Source organism: Mugil cephalus, chromosome 7 (genome assembly GCF_022458985.1).
Source record: "Mugil cephalus isolate CIBA_MC_2020 chromosome 7, CIBA_Mcephalus_1.1, whole genome shotgun sequence".
Taxonomy (NCBI): Eukaryota; Metazoa; Chordata; class Actinopteri; order Mugiliformes; family Mugilidae; genus Mugil; species Mugil cephalus.
Genome location: NC_061776.1, coordinates 8,211,956 through 8,232,114, shown reverse-complemented (window position 1 = coordinate 8,232,114; position 20,159 = coordinate 8,211,956). Strand labels below are relative to the sequence as shown.

Sequence of the window (20,159 nt, the reverse complement as noted above, 5' to 3'; positions counted from 1 at the left end):
CGGGGCAGATCCGTCTCTCTGACCGGTATGAGGTAAACTTGCCGCGCGTTGTGCCATGTTGGGATTCGGGCAGTGGCGTAAGAGTTTATCGAGTCTCGCTGAGAGGGCCTCAGACATTCTTGCGTCGGCCTCGTCGTTGGTAGCACGAAAACCGCACTGCAACATCTTGAGATCGGTCCAGGATCCAAGGCCTGCCCACACAACCCCAAGAGGATGACAGGGAGAGTGAAACAAGCCCCCGGTTACACGACAGTATAACATACGCCTAATGATTGTGAGAACCGGAGGAGGGCGAGAAAAGGGGGACAGCGAGGAGAGAGCGAGACGGAGTGGAGGAGGAGGAGGAGGAGGAGGAAGAGGAGGAAGAGGGGGGTTTAGAGGAGGAATAAGGAGCTGGACTGAGGGGGAGAGAGCCAGAGAGAGTGTGTTTATTTAAGTTTTTCGTCTCCTGACTCAGACAGAGAGCAGACTACAGAGGATAATGAGAAACAGATCTTTGGTGGAGAGGAAGAGGGAGGGAGGGAGGGGAGACTCGGGAGGAGGAGGAGGAGGAGGACGAAAAAGAGTGGAAGGGGTCGGGGTGTAGAAGAAAGGGGGAGGAGATGGGAAGAGTGACAGCCAAAAAAAAAAAAAAAAAAAAAAAAAAAGATGTCGTGTTCAGCAGCGGCACAGGAAATAGGCCCTCTTATGTTCACTAACTGACAGTTAACATCGCAGCCCTGGTGGCCACGCAGCCGCAGGTTTTTACAGACAGCGAGCTGCTTTCCGTGCGTCCTGCTCATGAGTGGAATAGTAATTATATTGTTTTTTTTTTTTGTGGGGGGTGGGGGAGAGCTTGAATGTGTGACATTTATATTTATGTAGTTGCTGGGGATGAAGTGGACTTCATTTTCCAGAGGACCATCCAAAAAAAAAAAAAAAAGAAAGAAAAGAAAAGTGGATGGCGACGGTTTAAATGGCATTAAAATAAGATGGGATCCTCCGCTGGTTGCGTGGAGTAGATGTGGAGTGGATTTGACTGAAAGAGAAGCCTCCAGAGTGAGAGAGGGGAGAGAGGGGGGGGAGAGGGGAGAAAGGAGGGAGGCTTGGAGGTTTGGGGCAGGGGGGGTTTCATGAGTGACAGACATAAGGTCCTATGGGGAATGAGTAACGGACCAACTGGAGCTGGGAAACCCACCCAAAGGCAATTAAGGGTAAAGGACGACAAAAATATTTGATAAACTTTTTTTTTTTTCTTCCTCTCTCTCTCTCTCTCTCTGTCTCCAACGGGAACAAAGAAGGAGAAACTGAAGCCCCGGTGATGGCGACGGACCTAGAATGAAAGAGCCGTCCCCATTTGAGGAATATTTTTCGGGTGAATTTTCCCGGACGGGAGGTTTGATTTGGAGCGTCAAGGCATCAAGTCTGGAAAAGTTGCAAATACCGGAGCGAGAAGCAGCGTTTTTTTTTTTTTTTTTTTCTTGTTTGGAAACGATGCGGAAAAGTTGCTGAAGCAAACCCCTTCAAGATGAGGAATATTTGCGCAATGGCACGCAAATAGGAGAAAGTTAAAAAAGTTTTGGGGGGGAGGGTGGGGGGGGGGCAGTATCTGTTTGGAAAGTTTCTTCCTTTTTTTCCTTTTTTCCCTCAGAGGCGCATCAAGGACGTTAGAGTCACCAAGTCGGGGGGACGCAGGAGGGACATACATAAGACTGTATCAGTGAATCTGTATCCTGTCCTCGCTGCCGGAGGGCGATGGGGGCCGCGCCGGGCTCGGGCTGGGAGGAGGGCGAGTTCGAGTTCAAGTTGGTGTTTGAGGAGGAACCGCCGCGGCAGAGCCAGGGCCCGTCTCCGGTGCGCACGGCCGAGCCGGAGAGCTCCGTTGCCGGGGAGGACAGCGACGGCGCCCTGCTGCACTTGGAGACCTCCAGCAGCAGCAGCCAGGGTCAGAGCCATTTCACGTTTAATGTGTTTAACGCAAAACGCTAGATAGAGGATGCGTGACACCTTCTTTGTAATGAGCGTGCGTCCAAACGTGCATGCGCTCGCCGCTTTCCTAGTGTACATATATATATATATTTTTTTTTTTATTGTGCGTTTGTTTTGCGTGTGGGACGCAGCATCTGCGTGCATATCTAACTGTATCCCTGCTTGTTGGATGCGTTTGCGTGTTTGCGTGTGTGTGTGTGTGTCTCTGTGTGTGTGTGTGTGTGTTTGTGCATGCAGCCCCAGACTCAATGTGTTTCTAATCAGCTGTGCGTGTGAGAAGAGTTAACAGCTGCCATCTGGGAAGGAACCTCAACCTCTGTGTACTGAACACGCACCACGCACACACACCTCCCTCCCTCCCTCCCTCCCTCCCTCCCCTCTTCTTTCTCAAACTCCATCTCCACACACTCTGTCTCTCTCTCTCCCTGTAACACACACACACACCTCAAATCCACTCATTTGTTTTCCCGCCCACGCTGGCATACAGTCGCATTACCACACCCAAGGCATGAAAGTGAAGTGCAGGAGAAACAATGGAGCACTTCTTCACTTCAAGGTTTTATGTTTCAGCTCATAAACACTCGCTCGGGGAGAAAAAAGCTGCTGCTCCTCGGTGCGTCTCGGCTCTCCATAAATCCATTCATGTAACACGTGGGACGCGATCTGTCCCCCACTTCAACCAAACAGCACATTTTATTCTCTCTGTCTTCGTCTTGCACAACAAAAAAGGCAAAGGTTGAGATTTAATCCGAGGTGCGGGGAGAGGCAGAGGACCCACTTTGGCTCATTTGTTTTAAAGCTTTCACCGTAATAATGTTAAAATGTCACATTATGGTAGAAGGCCACGCGACAGCTGACTACCAGAATAAAATGCTCACCTTCACGGTCAAAATGTGCTTTTAAATCACTTAAAGATGCCTGAGGAACGCAAACTGAGGAGCAATAATCCTACTTTTTTCTTTGAAGGATCTCTGCTGATTAACAACATTGATCAAATACCATCATTTTTATTCCACAACGATAAAAAAACATGTATATTAAGTTGTCTTAGAGACTCTTATTTGAAATGATTTATTATGTGTTGTAACATAACATGTAATTCATTAGTCGCACTAATAAAACACAAATTGATTCCAATATAACTGTCCTATGTTAAATCTCATATTTCCCCTTTAAAAAACCATCTCTTTTAACGTTTAGCCACTTTACAGTGTTCATTTTAACTGTTCTCACAGTTCATTCACAGTTTTACTTCTGCGCTGTATAAATAAGATGCATTATAATCAGTTTCTGATGAAACGACGTCAGAAAAGGTGGCGATTCGACTGCTCTCGGATTAAACACTAAAGCGTTATTGAGCCGACACCACCGACTAAAAATCGGGTTGTCAAAACAATAGTAGCATGTGTCTGCACACCACAATACAATTAACTGCAAACCACAGCCTCCGACATTAAGACACAGTCTAAATCAACAACTCTCTCTGAGCTAAGTCAAACAAAAAAATGCTTCACGAAGCCAACATTTAGGATGCATCAGTTTTCACAAGTGATGATGATGAATACCTGAGCTATACACAAAAAAAAGGAGGAAACACTGACCTTTTAGGTCTGAAAGTGACGGTTGTTTGAACGGTTTGTTTCCTAAAGACATTTAAGAACAGAAGGGGAAATTAAAATCACTTTTAACTTGAAGGAAACAAAAGAAACTATAAAAGAACAACAGTGTTGACACCTGTGTATCAGTTTCTACTTCATACAATGTATAAGGAGACTCCAGGTTGAATAAAACCACCGTTCATTCGTGATTTAAGAAACGGTTTAAAGAACGTCTGAAAAGCTGCGCTTGGCAGAATTATAACTTATGTCCTTTCGCAGCTTATTGAACATCTCATGACTCAAGAGATTTATGTCTCAACGTCACGACAAGTGTCTGAGCTCAGGTCGGGAACGTCTAATGAATCCCCGGAGGAGCGGTGGGGGTTCGTGTAAGGACACCAGATTATTATAGTATATTAGGTTTAGACCTCAGATGAGGCTTTGCAAAAGAAAGTGACAAACCAATTGTGTTAATTAACTGTCTAACTGGCGCTTTTCACAGTCGGAAAATCCCCTTTTCCTTTTCATAATTAGCTCTGAGAGTTCTGAATAGGTGTAAATCAGCGTTCGTTTAGTAGAAAAAAGCAACAAATAGAGGAAATTTAAGATAAGTCTGGCTTGAATCAGTCAGTATAGTAATAAAGTCATCATTTATTTGTAAGATAAAGGTAAAAATAGAGGAAAATAAGTAAAAACTTAAACATATTACACATCTGATCATCTCCGAATGATGACGACTCCTTGTATTTAGTAGCTGTCAGGAAGTTTCTGGCAATAATTCACACGTGCACACAAAAATATGTGCTTCAACTAAAAGAGCAATGAGCAGAGGAGGGTTTAATTAAAAAATGAAGTCAGTTCTGTAGCAGCAGAGTGTCTTTTTATACTTCCCTGACCCCTCAGATTAATCTGGTTACGGCTCCTGGGGGGCCCGGATCCACAGTTTGCGGGTAAACATCACTTTTTCTGAGGTTCAGCTCAGGACGCTGAGTCAAACGTGAAAGCGAGTTTTTACACTCAGCATTAGCTTTTTAGCCCGTTCAATAAATGTTAGGTACGTTTTTGTGGCTCATAAACTCTCTGCTGGTCTGCACACAAACATTTAAATCACTATTTCATGCACAAAAAAAAAAAAAAAAGAAAGAAAAAAAAAAAGAAAAAGCAGAAGAGTTGCCTCAGCACTGCAGCTTTAATCACTTGGAAATATGTTTCGTTGCCAGGAAACATTTGAAGAGATTTTTCACCCCAAGTCTTAATTTGTTGGCAGTGACTATTGTGCGTCCGCATTGCCCAACAATTGCCTGCGTGGCCCGCTGCCACCGGCCGAGCACCAGTGATCAGTCGGAGCCTCTCTCATTACAGAGTAACTACCGTTTGGCTCCGCGCGCGGAGGTCGACCGCACCGCGCCGAGGAAGCCGTGTGGCGAGGACCGTGGCCTTCAGGCTTCTTGTCCCCGATTGGGTGACGATGTTCGTTGAGGTCATCGTTAAAAAGCAAAAAAAATGAAGTCATCTTCATAGGTGTCAGGGTTAGCACCATATTTGGAGGTGGGATTTTTAGCTAAATTTGAGCCAAAAGTAAACGTATAGCCCCAAACTGTCTATTAAATCAGGGATCTGAACGTTTTTCAGGCCATGGACCCTCAAAGTGATGGAGAGTTTAATTAGGGACCCCCTACCCACTATATGTATATTATTATCATCATTTTGCAATCAATACTAAGCTATTCAAATAATACATGTTCAAATTTCAAACATGTGCAGCGGTAGGGTGGCCGTGCAACTGATTTCACTGGGGGACTGAATAGGCTCCGCCTCCGCCGACTGAAAGATAACCTCAATATATCCTTTACTAAAATATGATGGGTTCATGTTAATGTGCATTTAAACAAATTTAAATTTTGGGGGGAAAATTTTAAAAAAATATATAGGAAAGATTTTGCGACTCGCCTGCAGTACCCCTGCAGACCCCCTAGGGGTCACGGACCCCCTGTTGAACACCTATGCATTAAATGTTAAAATGGAAGTTGCATTTTAATATTTAATGCCCAGGCAGAGGATCTAATCCGGCCTGCAGGATTAATTTACAAAGTGCATTGAAAATTACATTGAAGACATTCATTAAGGTTTACATATTTGAACTGTGAACGTAACACAACACTGAGTCCTAGAACTACACAGAAACTGCACTTCTTTTTCTTAACAATTGTGTGATTAATCATTACTTGTTCATTGAATGTAAATAATTTATTTGCACTAAACCAAAGGGGAACATTAGGAGTTGTTTATGTTATTTATAGGTTAATACTCTGTTGTGTTACTGGTCCGGCCTCCTTGAGATGAACCTGAGCTGAATTTGGCCCCTGAAATAAAATGAGTCTGACACCCCTGATTTAATGGACAGTTTGTGGCTATAATGCATGAAACTGTTTACTGAAATAATTCTAAGTACAGTTAACAATAACAATGATGAAACAAAGTTTAATGAATAACTCACGCACATTTCAAATTAAAAGCAGTTCAGTGAATGAAAGTGAAACGCACACATATGTTTTCATTAGATGACAAGACCAATGCGACTCATGTCTGTGTTAAATTTATGTCAGAGACAAGTTAGCATAGCTTAGCATAAAGACTGAAAACAGCTAGCCTGGCATGTGTAAATCCAGAATGTGTTGATGTTTGTACAGAACTGTAAAATTACAAGTATGATGTTAATTATTTAACTTGAAAGATGCTAAACAGTGGATCTTCTAACCTTCTGACTGGTCAAGCTAACTGTGTTTTTTTTAGTTTTTGTACTAGGCAAAGCAGCTGCGAGATGTAGCTTCAAACACATGTGCGGCTATCATCCAGTTAGCTTAGCTTAGCATAATATAGACTGGACACATGTGGAAACGGTCTGTCACATAACCACCCATGAATAACATAATAACATGTTATTTTTAGGTTTGAATATATGGACAGATTCATTTAATTAATGTGAATTCAATAATTTAATGATGATAATATGAATAAATGATAATTACTTTTAGAGCTTCTGACTGGGTAAATGTTTCCAGTTCTAGTTGAAATTTATGACCTTAATACATGAAACAATTAACTGAAATATGTCCAAAGTGAAAAAAGTGTCAAATTAACATTTATCTCCTTGGTGGTGGGAGTTAAATGGAAAAAACAAAAAACAAAACAAATGAATAATACTGTTATATTTGGTAAATGTGTAGCTGCAATCCTATTAGCTTAGCATATTTTGTAAAGATATGGTTGGAATTATTTAACTAGAAAGATAATAAATAGTGGATCTTCTAACCTTCTGACTGGTCAAGCTAAGTGTGTGTTTTAGTTTTTGTGCTGAGCTAAGTAGCTGCAAGATGTAGCCTCAAACACACATGCAGTTAGCTTAGCTTTGCATAATATAGACTGGAAACATGTGGAAACAGGCTGTCACATATCCACCCATGAATGACATGTTGAAATATGATAATATTAATAAATGATAATTACTTTTAGAGCTTCTGACTGCGTAAATGCTTCCAGTTATTATAGAGTAGCTAAGCTACGCTAAACTAAGCTAAGTACACTTTTGCTTCAAAGACATAAGCTGTGGAAATGCTCCAATGTGAGCCTTTTCCATATGGCAGCAATTACAGTGAATCAAGGAAAACTAATTGATAGAGGCCCGTTGACGATAAAATGAATCTTTTCTCACCACAGATTGTGTATACAATATTTCGTTTGCTATCTAATGAGCCTTCCTCACGCAAGACGTAAAAACAACAGCATGTCTTCACAGCTTTCACTGTCACACGGCTGAGAAGTTCAGCTACAAATCAGCCGGAAAATAAACACAGCCGTCGATCGAACGCTTCGTCGGCGGCTTTTTTACAAGCTGACGATTGTTCTTTCCTTTTCTTTTTAAATCGCAGACAACAACCTGGCTGCCTCTCATGCGGGACACTCAATCAGCATCCCCAGCCCGCCGCCCTCATCCAATCAGCGGGCGGGGATGCATTCGCCGCCTCCACGGAGGGCCCCCATCAGAGAGTTCAGCGGGACCTACGAGAGCCTCCCGGCGCGATCCGTCCAGGTGAGACCAGCTTTTCACAGGCACCTGAAGTTTTATCGTAACAAGTCATCATGTGGATTATTCCCTCAGTTTGTGTTGCTTTTGATTTTTTCTTTTAGCTGTTTTATCAGTGATGTCAAAAGGTTTGCTATTGTTTTACACAAAAGTCTATTTTTCTGTCACGGGTAAAGGTTTGAAAGTTTATTGAGGCCAAATTAATTTAGACTATTGAAATAAATCTTAAAATCACACTTTTTCACACTACATTTTCTAGTTAGGACCAGAACGACACTCAACGCAACATCTTTAGTTGATTAGACATTTTTTGTACCGATTTTTTTTAATTTTCCAGCACAGCCACCTCACTGTCACACATGTAGTTTAATATTGAATGCAAAATGATAATAATAATGTGTGTGTATATATATATATATATGTGTAGCACTAGGTCAAGTTTAATATAGAACCCATTAGGTAGGGGATCCCTACTTAATCTCTCCATCAGCTTAAAAGTTTCGTTTTCATCCATTGTTCAACTGTAGTTTTACTTCTTTTTAACTCTTTGCTTGAGGTGAAACATGGTCGTCGTCATAGTTTTTCAATCTTCGCGTTGCTTGTGTTGAAAGTTCAGACGAGAAGCTGAAATAGCCAAAATATTTGGTAACTGATGACACTTTCCTCTCGTCTTTGGTCCAGGTATCAGAGTCTCGTGTGGTCGAGTGCCCGAGCATCCAGATCACCACCATCTCGCCCGAAGACGACCCGACGCCCACCATTTCCAGCTACTGGGACATGGGTGGCGGCGGCGGGTGGGACAGGGAGCGCCTCTACCTCCCCCTGCTGGATCCCTTTTCTTACCGCGACAGATGTCCGGGCTCCCTCAGCCCGAGCCCCGCGTCCAGCCCGTCCTCCCGGGGCTGGCTGAGCCCCGCCTCCAGCTGCGACTCCCTGCTGGTGGAAGAGGACGAACTCAACGAGGCCACCATCAGTTTCGGGCTCTCGCCGTCCTCGAGGCCCACGTCGCCGGGTGGCAAGAAGCGTAGAAACTCACCGCTGGCCTCCCCCTGCACCTCGCGCAGAGGCAGCTACTCCGAGGACCTGCAGGGATGCAACGTGGAGGGCGGAGAGTGCAGCCCCCAGTCGCAGGCTCCCCCCAGCAGCTGTGAGCTCAGCATCCCACAGAAAACCAGGAAGACCTCATTGGAGCAAGTACAGACACTCCCCTTGGGTTTTTCTTAAATGCTGTTGTTTCTCCACGTGAGAGAAAAATAAGAAATGTTAAAAATCTCTGAGGTGCTGAACGTCTTGTCTTCCAGATGTCTCCCAGAGAGGTGGATCAGGAGCAGGCTCCGGGCCACGGCTCCCCCTGCCCCCTGTCAGAGACGCAGCAGACCAGGAGAGAGCCTCCCTCGCTGGGCATGGACTACCTCTCTGTACCCCCTGCTCTGGCCTGGGGCAGAACCCGAGCCAGCGCCCACAGCCCCCTGTTCAGGCAAGGACACGCACCCCAAACAGCCACAACATTATGACCACTGACAGGAGAAGTAAGTAATACTGACCGTCTTCAGTTTAGTTCTGCTGGGAAACTTTTGGACCTGGCGTTCATGTGGATGTTACTTAGACATGTAGCACCCACCTAGATCAGAGACCCCCACCACATAGCAATGACAGTCCTGGGATGCAGCCTGATACAGACAAACGAAAATGGTTTAAGAACAACTAAAAAAAAAAAAAAAAAACATGAAGTAAAATTCACTAGATCCCAAATGTACTTCGTGAATTGCTTGGTCTTGTAAAAAAAAATAAAAATAAAATAAAATAAAATAAATAACTAAAATATAAAAATAAAATAAATTTAAAAAAATTAATACAAATACATTAATTAAAATTAAACAAATATCAAATACACTGAAATAAAGTAAAATATAAAATAAAATCAAAGAGAAATTAGAGAAATGTCTCTAATTGACTTTTTACTCCAGTACATTCCTCTGACACCAAAATTACCAATTACTTGCATGTTTTTCTCATTTTCCATAGATTTTTACATGCAATGCATATCGAGTAATTCTCTTAACTTAAAGTTTTCTATTTCCGTAAACCGGAGGTCTTTCAACGTCTTTCAAGCCAGGGACCCCCCAAACGGATGGAGAGTAAATATCCGGTTCTTCTTAGAACTGATCCCTCACAGCAAGAAGGTTCTGGGTCTGAATCAATTGGCCGACTGGGGCCTTTCTGTGTTTGTAAACTGATCAATTATCTCCCCCACTAACAACATTATTTTACCAGACACCACAGGCCCATGTCCATTCATTCTCTGATGAACTGTGTCCGAGGCACAAGGGTATAAACCTAGACAATATTAGGAAGGTGGTCATAATGTTATGCCTGATCCAAATTATCCAAATGACTACATCCCAGATAAATTGACTCTTTTCATAAACTGTTACGCTTGTTGCTAAATGATGCTACTCCAGGTCTAATGCGCTGCCTCCGCTCGACTGGCCGCTTCCGCCCCAGTTTGACCAATACGAGCTGCGCATCGAGGTCCAGCCACGCCCACACCACAGAGCCCACTACGAGACGGAGGGCAGCAGAGGAGCCGTCAAAGCTGCACCTACGGGGCATCCCGTCGTCAAGGTGAATGAAACCTAGGCTGACGAAGCAGCTCAAAGTTGTTTTTTTTTGTTTTTTTTAATTTCTAAAGCTATTTCTGTAAGGACGCTTACCTTATAACGTCTCTGGGGGCGAGGGTATGCACGTGACGTCACAGCCGGCGAAGTCTCCATGGTTACGGCCACTGGGAGGTAAAAAGTGACAGTTGATCGTAGAGATTAGCAGCATTAGTTTTAACCGTAGGCTTTAATATTGTAAAATTCATTTAAAAAAAGACGAAGAGCTGTTGTCCGATTTGACTGAACCAACAGATTTGAAAAGCAGTCAGAGAGATATTTTTTTTTACAAATTTCTCCGACTGCCAAAGAAAAGAGAAGTGAATGGATCGCTGCATTACGAAGAAACAACTGGAATCCAGACACAGAAACCTGGTGGTTCACATTTAGTGTCAGGTAATATTAATTTATGTTGTATTTTTTTTGATGCAGTCATACCTTACGTTACGTCTTAAGTCACGTCCTGGAGGGCCGTCAGATGAGTTGTTGTTTTGGCGTAGTTACGGCCGACGGTAACTATTTCAGTTACTTCCAACAATAAGTAACAATAAAAAAAATAAATAAACCGAATATCTGTGATCACTTCCCGTCACCCTTTTAACTTCCGGTCGGACGCTACAGGATAGCATGGCTAACGTTACTTCTCAGTAAAGCTCTGCTAGCATTAGCATCTACATTTATCATAACTGAAATGAACTAAAACTAACTGAAACTATCTTAAACTGAGGCTAATCCACTTAACCAACCCCACAGTAGTTCGTATGGATCACCATCCAGTCAAATTGTCCTTAATCTGATCAGATAATCCACGTTTTCCCGCTGTATTTACCGATATATTTCACCGTGTTTTTGCCACTCAAGGGGGCGTGGCCTCGGGAGGCAGTGACGTCAGTGCATACTCTCTATAAAAATTAAACTTAAGCAGAGGTGGATATTTTGTTGTGTTCACAAGAAAAGAAACTGGGACAGCCTCTTAGGAGGCATGTTGTGGCTCTCTGTCTGCCGGCGGCCTCCTCACAGCTTGACCTCATCGCTCACTCTGCGTCTCCCTCCGCAGCTGTGTGGATACACGGAGAGCAAACCGCTCTCTCTCCAGGTTTTCGTGGGAACAGCTGACGACCGATCGATCAGGCCACATCCTTTCTATCAGATCCACAGGTACTGAGCCACGGCACGTTTTTTTGTTTAGAAACACTGTGCATTATTTATTTATTTTAATATAGCACGTTCGTGTTCAGGGGACAGTCATGGGACACGTGTATCTGACCCCTGTATCTTTAACCATTGTGTAACTAACCACCAGCTGCTTCTAGTGTTGGTCCAGGAAAAGTCTTGCACCTGTTGCTCTCTGTGTAACTTGATGAAAAGGAGTGCGTTCATTTAAAGTTCATTTGAAGTGTTTGCCCATATTATAAGTTTGGACATACTATATCATTTTAAGAGAGAAGAGAGGGTAATTAATAAACCAGTCTGCCAATATATATAAGTCAATCGTACTTATACCAGTAAAAATAATAAAGCATGAATAAAATGTAATAAAAAAATTACAGGGCCATTACTATGAGCCAGTAAAACATTTTGGAGAGTGAAATTCTCTCATTTCAAGAAGAATTAATCAGAAACTATCTTTCATGTCTGCTTTCTAAATGACTTACACTCGTATATAGAGCTGGGGTTTGGCATAAAAACCGTACTTGTCGTGCTGTTAAATCATGCCTGCCACTTTCTCTCTCTCTCTCTGTTTTCAGAGTGACCGGGAAGATGGTCGGCACCGCCAGTCACGAGAGCGTCCAGGCGGGGACCAAACTGCTGGACATCCCCCTCAACCCCGAGAACAACATGACCGCACTGTGAGTAGATGCAGAGTGAACGAGTTCGTCCTTACTCCGCTAGAATAAGGATTTATTTATCTTTGCTCAGCCTTTATCTACAAATAAAAAGAAATGGGTTAGATAGTTAAAAAAAAAAAAATGAAACTATTAAAATAGAAAAATAAAATTAAATGGAAAAATAATGAAACAAAGTAAATTAAATTAAAATAAAATGACAATCCAGGGGTCAAGCAGGTACAGAAAATTTTCAGTTTCATTTTTCAGAATTCTCTTGCAGAAATTAGCTTTATTTTTTCCCTGTTAGATGATACAGACACTTCTTAGACTAATTCATAAATATGATGGGCTGTACGTAAGAAGACACCATCAAACATTTTCCTGCAAGATGACTACTTTTGATACTTGAGGAACATTTAGCTGATAATTGTCTGTACATTTACAAATTAAGGATTGATTTCTTGAGGGTTTTTTTTCTACTTTCTACTACGAATCGCTATCTTTAGGTAAGCAAATGATTCAAGTATGCATTTCACCGTAAAGGACATTCATTCATTAGATTCCTTTTACTAACTCTACACATGCTGAAGAATGTGACTAAATAACTGCTGATGTGACAGTTAGAGAGGTACCTGTCTTTTTTTCGCTTTTGCTTTTAAAAGTGGAAATTAAACTAAAAAACAAACAAATTTTAATAAAGTTAATAAATATAGACTTAATTTCTTCCTACTTATGTGATTTAAAACATAAAACTCATAAAACTGCAACTAGTTGAAAACATAAAAGCAGCTGTATTTTCCTTTAATGAAACAGGAAGTTGTCCACATCTGGAATTTGCAATGAACAAAACTTGTACGCCACTCTCACAGACATGCTTCACGACAGACTGGGGCATGTTCAGAACAAACTTTTCTGATGTTTCTTGCAGAAACAAAAAACAGAATTTGTTCTTCACCTACAAAAACCTCCAGTTTTATATGAATCGAATGTGTTCTCCTTTAGTTCTCTTTGTGTTTTCTTTTTTCACATCTTAAAGGACCAAAAGTAAATTTACTTGATTAGCATTTCTTTATTCTTTTTAATTTAGAGTCTGAAACCAAACTTCAAATATCAAAATATCCAAGGTACAGACAAGTGTTGCATAACTCAAAGAGAACCTGAGAAACCTTTAATCTTTGTTTTTGTTTTGTTGTTTAGCATCGATTGTGCCGGGATCCTGAAACTGAGAAACTCGGACATCGAGCTGAGGAAAGGAGAAACGGACGTTGGAAGGAAAAACACGCGCGTCCGCTTGGTGTTTCGTACCCACCTCCCTCTAGCGCCGCCTCTTGCTCCACCTGGACGAGTCTTGGCTCTGCAGGTCGCCTCTCTGCCCATCGAATGCTGTGAGTGCCTGTTGTAGTCAGACGGTGTTGTGGTTTCTTGCTGAACTCGCTTGAAACTGGACTGAACAATACACACATATACTCACTCACAACCACAATCATATCATGACCTGTACTCTTGTGCCCTTTTGCACACATTATGCTGCTAATCAGTCAAATGTTTACAGTCCAGCTCACACTAGTCTGCTTATTATTGGTGCTGCTCTGTTGTTGAGTATTTGTGTCTTTTCATAAGTGCATTGTCTCTCAAGGGTTTTGTATTTGTTTTTGTTTGTATTGCATTGTTTGTCCTTTCACTGCCTGCACCGTTTTCACTGTCTTGTATCGCCTGCATAAGCTTTTACACGTCCACTTAACACTTAACCTTTTATTGTACTCAGTCTTTTGTCTTGTTTTCTGATACTTTCTTTTTATTGTTTTTTCTCTTTTGCAACATATACACATTGACAAAAATAGAAAAAGAGCAAATGCTAACATCAGAGAATTAAAAGACTTGATTTCTCTGTCTCTATAGTTTGTTTTGTACTACGATCAGCGTGAAGACCTTGTCCTGTCGTTGATGTATAAACAGTCCATTTCTCCTATTTTTCTCGACATTGTTCGTCTTGGGTTTTTATCTTATGAGTCAGTTGCTCCATAAAATATATTTCAAACACAATTTTCATTCATTTTGCGTTTACTGCTTGCTCAAGATCGAGTTCTTACAGGCTGCTAACAAGATTTTCTGTAAATATCCGTCCTCTTTTAGTTCTTTGTCTTCATGCATGGTCCTCGGGGAACATCTCATGTGCTGCACCTGCTATGAACCGTTGCACTGACAATATAAAAAAAAAACTCTTTGTTTTTTGAAGATGGTTGTAAATTAGCCTGGGCGTCTCATCTTGCGTTTGTCTCCTCTCCCCCCGCCTCAGCCCAGCGTTCGGCCCAGGAGCTGCCCGTCATCGAGTCCGTCAGCCTCACCTCCTGCTCCGTGGAAGGAGGAGAGGAGCTCCTGCTCAGCGGCACCAACTTCCTGCCGATCTCCAGAGTGCTCTTCATGGAGCGGGGGACAGGTGAATGTTCGGAGGAGATGCAAAACCCTCTCTTGCGTGGTCACTGAGGAAGTACAGAAATTACATGAGGGGTGGTCGTATTGGAAGATATTTTTTATTAATTAGAAAACAGTATTTACATTGGAACATTGGCTTTAAAAGCATATGATTGGTTAAATGACATCATTTAAGTTAAGTGGAGGTGTACCTGTGGATGTCTTCCACGAGTCTGGTTCATACTTTGGAGCAATTTTCCAAATGCATGAGGGCACCACATTTATCTAGTATAAGCATTAACACCATACAATAATAATAATAATAATAATAATCATCATCATCATTATATCTGGAGGAAATAGTTGGAGGTTTACAAGTCGAAGAACAATGTCCCAACAGTGAAGCACGGGGGGCGCAGCATCATAAAAACAAGCTGCTCTCCAGGTTCAAGGACGCTGTGCAGGAAGGGGTTAACAGACAGTGTTTAGTCGTACAACTTTCCCTCAGTCATTCAGAAGAAGAAGAAGAAGAAGAAACAGGAAGGATAATAATTCTGTCTATTTTTAGCACGCGAGAGAGTTTGTGTAAATAAGCCAGAAATGCAGAGTGGATCATGAAGAGGGTCAGTGGGTTTGATGATGCGATGTGCATGTGAGCAGGAACCTCAGGATGCAGATTTTAGATCAAATGCTCATATATTTGTTGTTGTATAAAGTAATATAAATTCAAGCTTTTAAAGTACAGTGTGTTTTTTGTTGCTTCCGTGAATTTTATGAATAAACTTTAATTCCTGCCTTCTGCTCTTACATGTTAGATGGTAAACTCCAGTGGGAGGAGGAGGCTCACGTTGACCGCGACAACAGCAACGAGGTAATGGTCAAATATTACAAACCTGAGCGGATTCAACCAGAGCACGCTATGATACGTCTCTCTTCATGTAATGTTTTCTCTGTAGTGTCTGTTGTGCGTGAGGGTCCCGGCCTACAGCGACCTCTCCGTCAGTCGGCCCGTGTCGGTCAGTCTTTACGTCTCTAACGGGAAGAGGAAACGGAGCAGCACTCACTGTTTCAAGTATCTACCTGGTGAGAGAAGACTTCTCTGTCGTCTTTTTTGTTTTGTTTTGTTCAGTTTGCTTGTTTAGAGAAGATGAGATGGGGTTTCACTCTGAAATATATTCCTGCAAAACTCATGTTAAAGCACTTGCAGTATTAATAAGTGTCCAGAACATAGAGTGTGTAAAGATGGGACAGAGGAACTGCTCCTCCAAAGTGAGGACAAAGCCAGTAGAGCTCCCCCTGGTGACTGGCTGCAGTATAGGCCATAAGCTCCACCCCCTATATGTTGGTGGACCACAGTGGTGTGGTGGTCAGCACTGATGCCTCACAGCCAGAGGCAGGGTGCCATGTTTTGGGGGCGGCATGAGCGGCACTATGGAAAAAAACAAAAACAAACTTTGCGCTCCAGCCAGGGCCTATCCCCCATGTCATGTTGGATGCCCCAGACAGACAGACGAGCTGAGACTCAAAACACTGGCTGAGGACGCAGGAAAAATTTTGTTTAAATGAAAATTTGTGTGTGATGCTGCTGCCTCTTAGTGCATCTAAAGGTGAAACTGAAAGTACATGTGTCCGTGTCCGACCTTATTTTTCCCAACACTTCTGTAAATATCCCGGTAGATCTCTGCAATGCCAACGTCATAAAATTGTATCTGGTATCGCGCAGAGAGTTTGCTGCCTTGCATGCATGCTGTGAAAGAACGTGAAGGGGGGTTAATCTAGCCCAGGGAGGCATTCAAAGTAGAACCGCCACTGCTCACAGCAGCAAGATTCTGGTTTCAATTCTGGTTCTATCGGCCGACCAGGGCCTTTCTGTGTGGAGTTTGAATGTTTGCATACATGTGTTTGTGTGGTTCTCTTTCTCATAATTCGCCCTCCAGAGGACAAACGGTTACAGAAAATGAACACATGAATATTACATTTTGTTGTCCCATCACTAGTGAGGAAATAACAACTCTATAACAATGAAACACTGATGTTTTGGAGCAACAAAGATGAAGCTCAACAAACGCTTCATTAAATTTAATCATGTTGTTGCTGGGCTCTTCAACGAATATGTCGCGCTCAGTAAAACTTGGAAAAATGGCCGGCGCTATTGACAGATAAAGTACAACCTGATCCAGGGTAGAGAGAAACTGTCAAATACCTCAGACCATTTATTTAGTAATAAAAAAAAAAAATCCAGGATAATAAGTCTCAATATAAAGAAGAGGTTATAAGCGTGAATAAATATTTTCTGTTTCTCCTCAGTGATGTTCAAAGAGGACGACCCCCTGCTCTCTCGCCCCTCCGCGCTGCCTCTGGACGTGGGGACAGGTTGTCCCGTCGGAGGTCCCCCCAGGATGGACAGGGGCTTCCACGTGAGAGGCGACCCCATGTCCGAGGAGCGAGGCCTGGGCTTCCTGCCCCCCTACCCCTCCACGTACTCCCCTCCGTGTCCGGCCATGAGCTTCCACGAGGAGTACTGCTCTAAACCCGACGCCGTGGCCGAGGAGCCCGGGGGGTCCAGGGCGGCTCTGTCCGAGCGTCACCCCAGTTTCGAGAACCTAGAGCTGGGCTTCACAGAGCTGCTCCCTCCCCTCTACCCCCGTGGCCCGCAGCCTCCCTCCCCCTCCCCTTCCCCGTGGCTGGACTCACCCTACCTGTCCTCCTCGCCCTCCCCTTCCCACTCCTCCTCTCTCAGCCCGTTCCCGGCAGGGAGTCCCATCTCGACCTCCCCTCTGCCCCCCATCCCCACCTCGCCTTACCCGCAGTACTCTGCTTATCCTCAGGAGGTGTGCCCCTCCCCTCCGACCAACCCCAGCCACTATCAGGACTTCTGCCCGGCACCCTACTCCCACTACGAGGGCTGGGACCCCCAGGGAAGGGTGCTGGGAACCGGACACGGGCGGGACCCCAAGATCCAGGAGTGCCCTCTGGAATTTAGCAGCTCTGCCTCGATGCACCACATTACCTTTGAAGAAGGTGAGGTATATATTTATTGGCCTTCATTTCAGAAATAAAAATGTAAGTAAACTACAATTTTACAGTATTATTATAGTTATCTTCATCACTTTATCACTGTTTACTGAGAAAGACAAAAGAGGTCGATCTATCTATCTATCTATCTATCTATCTATCTATCTATCTATCTATCTATCTATGTAGCTAGTTAGTTAGCTATCTTTCTAATCTAACGATCTATCTATCTATCTATCTATCTATCTATCTATCTATCTATCTATCTATCTATCTATCTATCTATGTAGCTAGCTAGCTATCTAGCTAGCTATCTTTCTAATCTATCTATCTATCTATCTATCTATCTATCTATCTATCTATCTATCTATCTATCTATCTATCTATTGTAGCTAGTTAGTTAGCTATCTTTCATCTATCTATCTATCTATCTATCTATCTATCTTATCTATCGATCTATCTTCTATCTATATCTATCTATCTATCTATCTTTCATCTATCTATCTATCTATCTATCTATCTATCTATCTATCTATCTAATCTAACTCATCTATCTATCTAGCTAGCTAGCTAGCTATCTATCTATCTATCTATGTAGCTAGCTAGCTATCTAGTTAGCTATCTTTCTAATCTATCTATCTGTGTATCTGTCTATCTATCTATCTATGTGAGACATTTGTAAAATTGTTCACTTCTCAATTTCACTTCTTAATACTGGTGTACATGATGCACTCAATATACACACAAACACCAAACCTGTATTTCTCTTGTGTTGTTCTAAACTTGTTTCAATCCTGGGTGATTTGGTTCCATTATTATGTTGGCCGAAACTTTTGCCGATATTTGGCATACGCGCGTTCTTATGTTTATATCTCCGGTCCAAAACAATCAATATGAAAACTGTGGAGATGGAGAAGAAGCAGAGACACGCCAAGTGTGCCAAGTGGAGCAATCACAGGCTCCTGGGATCCTTCAGTTTTTGGACTTGGGATATGTAGTTAATAGGACATTTTGTTTTTTTAGCTACTTTAAATGTATATTAGGTTTCTGTCCTGCAGTTTCGTCCCTATTTTAGGACGACATGTACGTACAGTTTCAACTAATATCAGCCAGTACATCAGTTTGTATTATCTCGTGGATGCTCCTTGTATTTAATTTATCTCTCTGACATGTTTTCCTAAGCTGAAGCTGCATAGGACGATCATTTTCAGAGTAAAATGTCTTACACGAGCTTCAGTTCTTGCAAATGCAGTAGTGAACTTTTCAGGTGACGCTGTGTCTTCTTCCTCCACAGTATCAGAGTTCATCGGTGAGGACATCCAGTCTTACCAGTCAGGCTCTCAGATGGACAACCAGCCGAACTGAGCTCGGAGCAGCTCGTGACCCGTCCCCCCCCCGTCCCCCCGTCCCTCCCGTCCCCCGTCGTTTGACATTCAGCAGCATTTTAAATCCCCTTACGCACTCGGTATTAAGATGCAGTCACATGTAATATTGACAGGAGACTCTGGTTACCAGGACACTGTTGTAATTATGACCACAGGTAACTGTTTTATAAAGGGAAACTAATGTTTTTAACACGTTTTCAATATAAATTATACAAGAAACGGATCGAGTCTGTGGCCATGTTTTTATTTCTTGCAAAAATGAATATGAGGGAAGGCTGAAGGAAAAGGGCTTCAACACTATGGAAAGTGAAATGGTTTTATGAGATATTAACCATATGGAATACCACACCCCCCAAACTATAAACATATATGACCTTTGTCTAAAGAAGCCCGACCATTTCTTTTTCCTGAAAGAGTTGTTATTTTAAGATCGCACTAGCAGAAACTAGTCATAATGACAAGATTGAGGACCGTTTGTTGCCAGAAAAATATTTTTCAAGTGGAGCCATGTGTAAATAACAGATAAAATAACCTAAAGTCGGTGCTGTTGGAAACGCCAAGTTGACAAATGAACTTTAAAGACAGCGTTCATTAGCGGATCCTGGCTGGAGTAAAGTGTTGAGATGAAAGGTAATTCTTTAACTCTGAAGTCTTGGACGGGTGATGTGAAGAGGCCGTGACCGTTGAAGCTGTTTGAAAGGTTCGCCTGAGGAATTGTTTGACTATCTCCAAGCACAGCGGAGTAGCGGCACCTGGAGGGAGGGACTCCGGGATCAGCACAGTCCTAAATCAGCAGCGGTTTGAAATATTACTCATCTCTCTGCAAGAATTCACCGGTCATATTTTCAACTGTTCCGTGCTTTTTTTTTCCACTAAAAAATGGACTTTAAGCTTCAGGAAAAGAAAGAAATTCCTGCAAACCGGTGAAGGCAGTAAAAAAAGACGCTAAAGCAGCGTTAAATGGTTCCTTGGCAGGTTTATGGTTCTATATGGTTGAGCGTAACCATACATGGGCAGGCTGGGAGCTTCACACCAAACAGCGTAAAGAGACGAGATTGATGAAGCTGCTGAGGAGCTTTGAACTTTCTCCCTTTTTTTTTTTTTTTTTGACAATGAACTCTCTGTTAGAATCGAGAGGCGTAACTCCTTCGTTACATTAACTTTTCCAGTCCCCGCTCCTAATTTTTTTCCTCTTTCTCCCTCTATCTGGC

General features: G+C 42.6%; 1 protein-coding gene across 1 annotated transcript; it reads left to right on the top strand.

The window, feature by feature from the left end:
- The first annotated feature begins 1,146 nt into the window (after positions 1-1,146).
- nfatc4 (nuclear factor of activated T cells 4) lies at positions 1,147-19,171 on the top strand. Its single transcript, XM_047590731.1, has 13 exons — positions 1,147-1,924; positions 7,496-7,656; positions 8,332-8,844; positions 8,952-9,127; positions 10,113-10,275; positions 11,365-11,465; positions 12,056-12,157; positions 13,334-13,521; positions 14,433-14,573; positions 15,364-15,419; positions 15,505-15,631; positions 16,856-17,569; positions 18,858-19,171. Exons 1-13 carry the CDS (start codon positions 1,735-1,737, stop codon positions 18,926-18,928), a joined length of 2,703 nt encoding a protein of 900 aa, XP_047446687.1. The 5' UTR covers positions 1,147-1,734; the 3' UTR covers positions 18,929-19,171.
- The last annotated feature ends 988 nt before the right edge of the window (positions 19,172-20,159 follow it).